The sequence below is a fragment of the Notothenia coriiceps genome, unplaced genomic scaffold (genome assembly GCF_000735185.1).
Source record: "Notothenia coriiceps isolate Sejong01 unplaced genomic scaffold, NC01 NC01_scaffold00000339, whole genome shotgun sequence".
Classification (NCBI taxonomy): Eukaryota; Metazoa; Chordata; class Actinopteri; order Perciformes; family Nototheniidae; genus Notothenia; species Notothenia coriiceps.
Genome location: NW_011333040.1, coordinates 15,670,422 through 15,681,136, shown reverse-complemented (window position 1 = coordinate 15,681,136; position 10,715 = coordinate 15,670,422). Strand labels below are relative to the sequence as shown.

The 10,715-nt window shown below is 39.3% G+C and overlaps 1 protein-coding gene across 1 annotated transcript in view; it reads right to left on the bottom strand.

The window, feature by feature from the left end:
• LOC104951554 (ectonucleotide pyrophosphatase/phosphodiesterase family member 1-like) overlaps window positions 1-10,715 on the bottom strand; it is a 61,482-nt gene that overhangs the window by 4,688 nt on the left and 46,079 nt on the right. The window contains 9 exon segments of the mRNA XM_010778236.1: window positions 534-653; window positions 655-685; window positions 1,935-2,067; window positions 4,065-4,139; window positions 4,921-5,056; window positions 6,253-6,413; window positions 6,497-6,536; window positions 7,128-7,309; window positions 8,761-8,848. Coding sequence (XP_010776538.1) covers window positions 534-653; window positions 655-685; window positions 1,935-2,067; window positions 4,065-4,139; window positions 4,921-5,056; window positions 6,253-6,413; window positions 6,497-6,536; window positions 7,128-7,309; window positions 8,761-8,848 — 966 coding nt within the window.

Genomic DNA, 10,715 nt, shown 5'->3' with positions numbered 1-10,715 from the left:
TGTTTCGGCCCTCCAAATACCAGAAAAGACCATTGCCCCAAGCATCCCATAATCCCCCCTCTGTTTCAGCCCTGTTTCCAAGTGCTGATTCTGTGTCTGTTACTTTAGAATAAAATAAGGAGGCATTCCCCACGCCCCTTGACAGAGTATTTGCGTTAAAAGAACACACAATGGTGCTTCTAGGAGGGAGTATTCAGGTGATAAGGGTGGCGGGGGTTGTTTACCTTCGGTTCGGTGATGGCTAATGCGTTAGCACAAGCCACCAAAATCATCGTATACATTCATAAAGTTGGCCCAAAATCTGATCAGCTCATTTTCAGACAGGTTTTTTTTTTTTTCAGGCACAAAAAGTTGACGGCGAATCTTTTTTTTCCTGAACGTCAGAATCTCTTTACACAGAGCAGACACATGTTTATGCTATGAAAAGACATGAAAAGTGGATTTTGCACAAATAGTGGATCTTTAAGCGTCGTTTGATCAGTTTTGTTGCCACTGAGGTAGGTGCAGAAGGGCAGCGAGCTGGGTTTACTCACGCGCAGCTCATCCGGTAAGTCAGGTCTGGGTGGGGCGAGGAGGGAAGGCGACTCGACCCTCAGCAGCCGACCAGCTAACAGGCTGGAAGGTTCGGAGTTCCTCAGCTTCGTCAGGATCACGGAAGAAATGCGTCGGGACGGGAGCCTCATTCCTGGCGAGACACGGAGCATCCACAGCGGTTCCAAGAAAACTGGATGCACCATTCTATAGAAAGCCTCTTTTTTTAATCCAAATTTCATTTGTCAGGAAAAGAACTGCATATTACAAGCTGGTAATGTTCATCCTTCATAAAAATTAGTTACTTAGAGCAGGGGTTCCCAAGATTTGTTTCCCAAGGCCACCCAAAATGACTCCTGTTGGAAGTTGCCCCCGCGCCCCCCCCCGACACACACACACACACAAGGGGGGGGGACGCAACAGCGGTAATTAAAGTTTAAAAGTCTCAAAAATGCTACAACTACTGTCACAAACTGGATGAATGTGAAGTATTTTGTTAAAGGAGGATGAAAGCGTAATCAAGGAGCACTATTGGAGTGACTTTGATGGTTATTGGACTCAGGATTAATTCATTTGGATTCCCGCTGTATGAAGAAATTAAAGGACGGCACAAAACAATTCACAAAGGGATTAAACTGTTTAAAACACATGCTCAAAGTAAGCCGGATTTTGACGAAGTGTTTATGTGGATTCAAAAGTCGTAAATAATCTACAAAATGGAGGAGACCGATCTGATCGGAGCAACTGTGACAAATAATCCAACTGAAACTGGCATGGACAATGACTGTGTTTTTAAAAATGCGCTTATCCAGAAAAGCCTGGTTTGGAACCTTTACGGGCAGAAGAAACATTTCTATTAAAGAAACAATTATACATTTCTGTCTTTGTATGCCTTTAATAGCTACTAACTTGAATTTTTATTCAAATGAATGAATCAATTTTGTATTGTAATGTATAGACAAGGCTTTTAGTGACAATCATGTATTGCGTTACAATTATATGTACAAATAAAAAATAAATTAAAAAAAAGTCTAAATAGGATATTTGGCCTCAAATCATCTCCTGCGATCTTTGGCGCCCCCCAGGTTGGGAACCACTGACTTAGAGGACCTATGAGGCTTTTGGGGGATTTCCCTTTCTTGCAGTGTGTTATATAGGTTTGAGTGCATGTAAATGGTCTGAAAAGGCTTAAATCCCAAAGTCCAGCTTAATTTTGTTATATATAATAACAATTAATTATAAGCTAAATCAAAATTTTACTTTGGGCTCTCTGAGGATATAATGTGCTTTTTCCACTTTTTCTGACAGCAAATCACAGTAGGAATAATAGGCACATTATTTGCTCACATAATAAAAAATGTTCAGCCCGTGTGAATCTGGTGGAGTGTGCGTTGCTGACTTACCCTGAGATGGCTTTGAGTGCATCAACGTTTCCATCGTAGTCTTCATCAAATATCGGCCCGCTCATGACGTTGACTCCGTTCAGCTCTTTGGAATATTTTGGAAGCAGGACATTATGGAGATGGGTCCAAACATCTGCAATAAGGGAGAAGACACACCAAAACATTTTTACATTTAAATTATTTTAAAAGAAAGTGATAACATAATTACAAGTGCAATCTTTGAAGGAATAATGAACCTACCATAACCTCTAAAGTTCACTAATCAACAATATGTTGTTTGTTTATTATATATAAATAGTTAAACAGGATATAGCGTGTGGAGTTTTTTTGTTTTAGTTTCAGATTTAAGTTAATAAACTCACAATTTGAAAGTGTATATATACAGCAATGTGCCAGCAGGGGGCAGCATCTGCTAGCTGATTAGTATGAAAGCCTCGAGCATGCAACTGAAGCACGGAGAAAAAAACGGGGTTTTCCTTCCAACGGGACCTCGTGCTACTGAGCCAGAGTTTCCATCATAGTGTGGGTGGCCCAGTGGAAACAGACCAGAGCCGAGTTGATTTGATATTAATCAGCTAACAAAAGGTAACAAGTTTCAACTCATCAGTGCTTCTGAGCATAGCAGTGTTGCGTCATAAAATCTTTCTGTACCCTAACAGGATATCACATATCCCAGGTAGTTTCGTACAGTGGAAATGTAAGGGCAGGCACAGACTTACTCTTCAGCAGAATTAAGCAACAAGCTTTTGTGAGCAATACGTCACACATCTATTAATCAAGACACGCACTCATACTATTTCTTGTATAATTTGCAACACAAGGATTTCCTGTGTAGTCATGTTTTCTGTCATTGGTGAGCACATGGTGAATTAGTGGTGACCACCTTAAAAGTGAATCTTATCGTGAGATAAACTGTGGGTCTGCAGTAGGATGGCAGGAGGATTAACTCTGGAAAATCTTACCAAACCTTTAATTGTGCTTTACAGAAAGAGTAAATGCAAGTACAGTAATCCTGTGTAATCACAGCAGTTAGATGTTGGGCTCTTATTATATGTGTATTTGAGAACCAAAAGTATAGCCATAGTTTAGAGAAAAATATAGAGACAATATTGAGCAATAAAAATGGCTTACGAGAACAGACAAACCACAATACCTGCTCTCTGAAAACTGGAATGTTTAACACAGAAAACAGCATGACATAATGACTAGTTGTGCTCCGGTGTCTCTTTAGTTCACGGTTAATTAAATAGTTCAGCTCTCATTCAGCTCAATAGCTCTCACTCAGTGTGCAAATGAACCCTATCTGACATTTCTGAAATTACATTTTTAACTCGTGCATCACCATGAATCCCATTTCCATTCAGCCCCTAGTTTTGCTGCTATGGGCTTAGACTATCGGGGGACACCTTACTTCTTCCTTCTCTCTGTCTGTACCTGTGTACTGTCATGCTCCGAATAACCCAGCTTCCCCCAAATGTCTTTTTGGTGTCTATCTACGCCGGGATCCTGAATCGTTGCTGATCCTGTTGCTGTGGTCCTAGATCCTGAGTCCTGCATCCTGAGTCCTGCATCCTGAGTCCTGGATCCTGAGTCCTGCATCCTGAGTCTTGCATCCTGAGTCCTGGATCCTGAGTCCTGGATTTCGAGTCGTGGCTGAACCTGTCTCTGCGGTCCTGCCTGACTCTCATCATACTACTTCCCTGATGGCTCCCACAGGATTGTTGACATCCTCCTGGATTGATCCTCTTATTACAGACACATGCATTTCCAAACATTTGGTCTACGCTGTAAAATGTATTATCTCTTCGATTTACACACGGCATCTATTGCATGTCTGTCCGTCCTGGGAGAGGGATCCCTCCTCTGTTGCTCTCCCTGAGGTTTCTCCCATGTTCCCCTTTAAACTGTGGGTTTTCTCTGGAAGTGTTTCCTTGTACGATGTGAGGGTCCAAGGACAGAGGGTGTCGTATTGTCATACTGATATTCTGTACAAACTCTGAAGTCCACTGAGACAAATGTAACATTTGTGATATTGGGCTATGTAAATAAACATTGATTGATTTATTGATTCCACGTTTAGGTGCAGCTAGGAAACCAGGAGTCGATACATATTTTTGAAGACTGACTCACCTTTGAATGCAAGGAACATTGGTACCATGTTGCTCGTGATTAGAGATTCTGTCTCTGCTCCGTTGGCACCCAGATCTATAGAGAGAAAATGAGTGAGAAAAATGTATGTGTTTGCAAATTGGGTTTGGATTTAAAACATTAACTGCATGTTGTAAAAGTCTGATGTATGTCCTGTTAAAAGAAGGAATTAAGATTGTCTTAGTCTAGAGGTGTAGCAAACAACTTCTGCTTTAATTATTAATCATACTGCCTTCATAACTTTTTTAAATCTATGAATCATTTTGCCTCATAAATGCGCAAAACATTTAAAAATATTCTAGTTAATTTTACCAAATGTCTGGTTTGACAAACCACAAAGAAATGTAATTTACAATCATTTAACATTTTGAAAATCTAAAAAGATTTACAACAGAGAGGCTGCATGGAGCAAACATTTGGCAACTTTTCTTTTAATAAGGCTTAAACTATTATTTAACTGTTCAAATAAATGCTTAAAATGATGCAAATAAATAAATGCACAATTGTTGCAGATGTAAAATCACGAAACTGCACAAATCTAAGCCTGCAGGACAAATTATGACCGGAAAATAAAATGTCTAATTTTAGTGAGTACAGCTTTCACACAGCTGTTGAGGAGATTTAACCTCTCTCTTTCACCCTGTCCTTTTCTTCATTAGCATACACTGAATCTGCAGCGTCTGAATAAAAAGAGGGGGATGGGAGTCTCTTTATTGTTGCAAACCAAAAGCATGGGAGCATTTTTACATTAGATTGTGGCTCTGAAACACGTCAACTTGAATTCAACACCTGGCTGGGGACACCGTGTTATGACCCACACACACACACACACACTCACTGGGGGGATGCAGCAGGCCGAAGGACAGGCTTGGGTGGTTTCCTTGGCGCGGACACAGCTGGCTGGCGGCCGTGGGGGTGCGGACGTCAGCACGAACACACTCCTCGAACTCTGGGCTCAGGGGTCGGACTGTGGTCTGAGAGTGGAGCGGTCAGTGTTAGTGTGTGTTGTGTAAGAGTGACTGGAGAGTCACTGAGGGCATTGCAACGTTTCTGCAGAGCCCTCCCTTAAAATAATAATCTATGTAAGCAGATGACGGTCAGATATAACCATTGATTGAGCCACACTGCTAGTATGGATAAAATAGACAAGCAATCATACATATCTAAATCAGACTCAGAGGACAGAGGGATTCAAGGAATTAGCTTTGGAGTATAATGCTGCATACAGTAGGGAAAATTCAGTTGAAAAAAAGGAGCAATATAGACCTATTGTATTACATAAAAAAAGGGGAAATGTTTACAAGAAATATCAATATTGAAAGTACAATGAAAATAATTTACTCTGAAAGAAATTAATAAAATATGTCTAGTATACCAGAATTTAAAGTTTAGAGATGAAAAGTGTTTTTTAAAAGGAGGTAGCAGTGTACACAAATGTAATACATATACAGAGGAATGTGCACGTTTCACTAAAATTCATTTAAATTAACAAGTTTTTCTCACATGATGTACATTAATGTGAAACACAGTGTCTGTAGAGGATAAGAGTCCGTGTCAGTGGAATTTCCGGACTTTGTTGATTAATGAATGAATATTTACACACTATATGTATTATAATACAATCCTATTTCCTATATATAAGTACCAGTTCTTATAGCCATTTACAGGAAACGTGTTTAAATATGTTAAGCTTCATATGGAGTTGTTGACTTGGACAAGCTGTGGAATTGGAAGTTTTCTCTTGGTTGATTATAATAGCGTATTTTATAACAAATACATCGACAAAATAACTAAACCATGATTTGTATCCAGGGCAACATGAACAGAGGATAGAGTACAACCATACTCAGCCTTCACTGTATTTGGATAACGCCAGAATGAAAACAAACCCTCACACGCTCCATCATGCAGACAGAATAGTACAACATTGTAAACTCTCCCGGGAATGCATCACTCTGCCTGAAGTCATGATTTACACTTAACCTCAACCGCGTAATGAGAAAGACAAGAAGAGTTTGAGCTAACATGAGCACAGAAGATGAGTAACAGCTGCTTGGAGAAGAGATTCAAGATACTAAACAACCTCTCCTGCCGTGCCCTGACCGCAGCAGAAAAACAGCCGGGTCCCCTCCACTGCATGGGCTATGTTTGGAGGTAAAAGACGACTCACCAGAGGCTCGAGGGTGTACGACACCCACAGGGGCATCAGGCGGTCTTTGCTGTATCCATTGATGTAGTTGGATTGGTGGAGGAGACAAAAGCTGGCGCCTGATTGGACGACTTTGGGGATGCCAAAGTGATGGTGGTGGTAGTGTAAGATGGCTTTAACACCTAAAAGGCAAGATGTATACAAGTCGCATCGTGCTTTCCTTCAAGAACATTTAAAATGCAAAGAAAAATTAAATGATACTCACTGGAATTAGTTGCTATGAGTTTTCTGTTGAGTTCCGTCTCCTAGAAATCAAGTATTTTTAGTATGCTTGTCTTTAATAAATTAAATCCAAGTTAACAATTCCACAGTCATGTAGGCTGTATCGGCACTCTGGGTTTTGAGCTAAATGCTAACGTCAGCTAACATGCTCAGAATTACATTTCTAACATGCTGATGTTAAGAAGGCCATGTTAACCATATTCAATATCTTAGTTCAACACGTCAACGTGCTAACATTTGCTAATTTGTAGGGATAGTTCAAAACCACTTGTTCATTTCCTACCCTATCCTATACCGAAATGATGAGTATCAGTTGATACCAATCTGATATCCTCATTTTCCCTCTCTTAAATACCCAAGCCTTAAATTATACATTATGTAGGTATGAAAAAGCATGAGGGAGAAGATGGACCTTTATAGGATCACCAAAGTCTGTGGCATTTATCCTCTGCGAACATGAATGTCTGCAACATATTACCTGGTTATCCATCCAATATTTTTTGGATATTTCAAACATGACTAAAGTGGTGGACTAACCGACAGACAGACAGACAATACCATGACCTCAATAACTTGTTAGCACCTTATATATTAACTCTATGGTTCTCACGTACCGTGGCCTGGTCCTGGGACGCACAGGAGCAATGCAGGTCGGTGGGGGCGGGGTCAGAGGTCTCACAGGGGGTGTCGTATGAGAGCTGCGCTGGGTTGACCGGCAGGTGGAAGGGACGCTTCAGAAGGTGGTTCAGGCTGCCGTGAGTCCCGTTGTTCGGAGAGGGACGAATAAGCAGGAGGTCTGAGGAGGAAGAGAGAAAAAGTGTAAACCTGTATCACACAGACTGGATGTAACACAGCAGGGTCACAACAGATAATGCTATAAGAAAATACATGTTTTTTAACAACTATTATTTAGTTAATTCAGTCATCATTACGGACAGTTAAAACACCTCTTATACAATGAGGGACCATACAGAAGGACTCAGTGACATCCCTATGATGTAAGTAAGTAAGTAAGTAAAGTTTATTTATATAGCACTTTTCACAGAAAGGATTCACAAAGTGCTTCACAGTGAGATCACGATAAAAAGGAGAATACATGGTGTAAAACAAGGAACACACAGCTACATATACACATCAAAACACAACATCAAAACATAAAACAAACTGTCAAAACATGTAACATAACATACAGATTTTAAACTACTGTATTTAAGCAAAAACGTTTTTGACAAATGTCAATGTAATCTATATAAAAGGCGTTTTTATTTAACATAAAAATCTTTCATCGATTTTTCAAACAAAAAAATCTACAGTGCTGATGAGTATGAGTATACAATAGCAACGTATTAACCCAAACGAATATTAATACGAATAATTTAAAAATGCCTGCCCAGCAAGTTACACATATTGAATACCACCTGACACTTCACAGTGATAGAGTGAACAGTGTGTGATGTAGTTAAGCTGCACCTAATAATAAAGCTTTCACAGGGTCTGGAATGCATTAAAACGGCCCCATGTTTCAATGGGATTTTCTCCTACCTGAAGTTTTAAGCAGGACACGATGTCCCAGATTTTTTTCAATAAGTAAGTCACAGTCACCACCATAACTTGGAAGTAAAGAGGTGAAAACTGTCTGTAAATAATATGTGCTATTGGATAGATTTTGTTGATTTGTTGTGTATGGATCTTCTTGACCCAGAGTACCATACTTCCTTTAATAGTGAGCAGATTTAGCTTTCCACTGCAATACTAATGTCATGCATGTCTTAAACAAGTGTCTCTATCACAGCCAGGGGGGGGTCGTTATCTGTTTGTTTAAGTTCCCTTTTCCCTGAAATGTGGTTGATGTAACTGCTCATTATTTACTTCCTCTAAATTCAGTTCAGAAGTGCACCTGTTTCCTCTGAGCTGTGTCATACTGTGTTACTGCATCTTTTACAATGGACCTGCTTAGTAAAGTAAACTAAGAGAAATGAAACCTACGGGAGCCGGGTTCTGCACTTTCAACAGGTTAAATATAATACTTATTTAGACCTCTTAAAAAAGAAGAATGGAATTAAATACCAAATGTTTTCACGGTCATTTCAACATGATCTCAAAAATGTTAAGTTTGTCAAACTTTAGTCAAGAAATTCAATAAGCCTATGTCCCAAAATATAAAATAACTCTTTTAAAAAAGAAAAACGAATAAAGTAATGCTACAGTATAGCTGCAGTACAGGAGAGTTAAATAAAGAACACTTACCACACATGAGGTTATACAACTCAATGTTTTCAAAGGGGGGCACAACAGCGTTTTCTTTGAATCCTGGACCGTAGCCAATGAAGATCGCCTGGGTAAAATAGATTAATATAATGACGTTTGGGAAGGGGGAATGAAGATCGTACCAGATATCAAGTCATTGTGACTGCGTAAGAACATTTATCAGTAATCAACACATTGATGAACTCTTCGACCGAAACCCCAATGTTGAGCAAGAAACTTTCTGTAAGCGCTGAACCGCACCAACAGTTATAATTTCAGTGGAAAAAAACCGTATTTATTTATTAGTGTTACTTTAAAGAATGAGGCTTCGAGTTGGGCTTTTTGAGTTTCAATGCATTTAAATGGGTTTTTATCCTCACAGGCTAATCACTGTGCATGTAAAAGATGGAAAGAATGACTCAACGCTGCAACTTCTTATTTGAAGTAAAGCATTATGTTTGGTTTACAGTTATGTTTGACTGTTTTTACGGATATGAATTCACCCCGATAAAAAATATACAAGAAACTATACCTTGGCGCTTGCTAACATTACTTTTACGTAAAATGGTGTGTACAAATTCACTAGAAACTTAAAGTATATTTTGAAAAACACAGAATTTTAGGCTATTTTTATGATCTTACACGTACATATTTATGTTGTATATATAGATTTTAGATGGATTTTTTTTGTTTGTCTTTATGTCCACATAGTTGCAGCCCGTGCTCCAAAGTGCCTACAGTTTCTTCGTGTATGAAGACTACATGGTTGTGGTGTGTACTGAGTGAATATACGATATTCTCCCCTTAATAAATGTGTATGACCTTGCCATTATGTTTTCGTGAGAATAATGAAAAAAGGAAATAACAATTCTTCAGATGTTTCAGAGGAAGCAGCAAACACATTATGTACAACTGACTACGATGATTTGAAGATTTTCTTTTGCACAACAGTGTGTGGAGTGCTACAGATGCTGGTTTAGGCAAAGCCTTTTCTTACATTTGGTGTTATACAGCTATTTTTGATGTTATCGTGTCTTGTGCTCAGTGAAGTATTATTTGAATTATTTGAAGTATTAAAGTAACGTGTTATGGCAGGAAAGTTCAATCTGGTATATTCATTTTAATGTCACCTTATATATTCGTGGGTGTTAAATTTGAAAGTACATTTTTACTGTTTAAATAATAGAGAGGCTTTTCATATATTCCTGAAACAATGTCCCACTACTTAGTAATAATAAATTAAAGCAATAGTCTTTTCTTCCACTTTTCATGTGTAGTCAAAAGGGTGGTTTTATGACCTTTGACATCTGCTTTGCAGTTCCCAGCAAGGAAGGGGCCCTGAGTCTCTAGCTTCCTCTGCTAATTGCTAAAACCCGTATTGATTAGCCCAAAGGGAGATGTGCCTCAGATACAAGACAGTTGAAGCCTTGTAGAATTAATGATTTATCTCCTACAGACCCCAAAAGAGGCCTTGAGACTTGGGTCACCCAGCAGTAAATGAGATAAAGGTCCTTTTGAGCTTATCAATAAAATGTATTAATTCCTAGTAAGCTGACTTTGGGGTGAAGGGAAGTTCAGGGAAGCCATTAAGCGATAAGAACAATTAACTTCTGTTAAAGATACATGATACGATGTTTGTGTGTGTTGAAGATGTTTAGGGGGAATGAGTATGTATCATTCAGTCAAACAACTAAGGTAGACAACGAAGTGTCGACACACACCACACACACACACACACACACACCACAACACACACACGACAACCACACCACACCACACACACAACACACACACACCACACACACACCACACAACACCACAACACAACACACCACACACGACACACACACACACACACACACACACACACCACACAAACAACGGGAGACGGGAGTGCCGTCTAAAGGGGGGGTTAAGTTTAACTAAAACGCTCAGTACGTGTCTCCCTTGAGGAA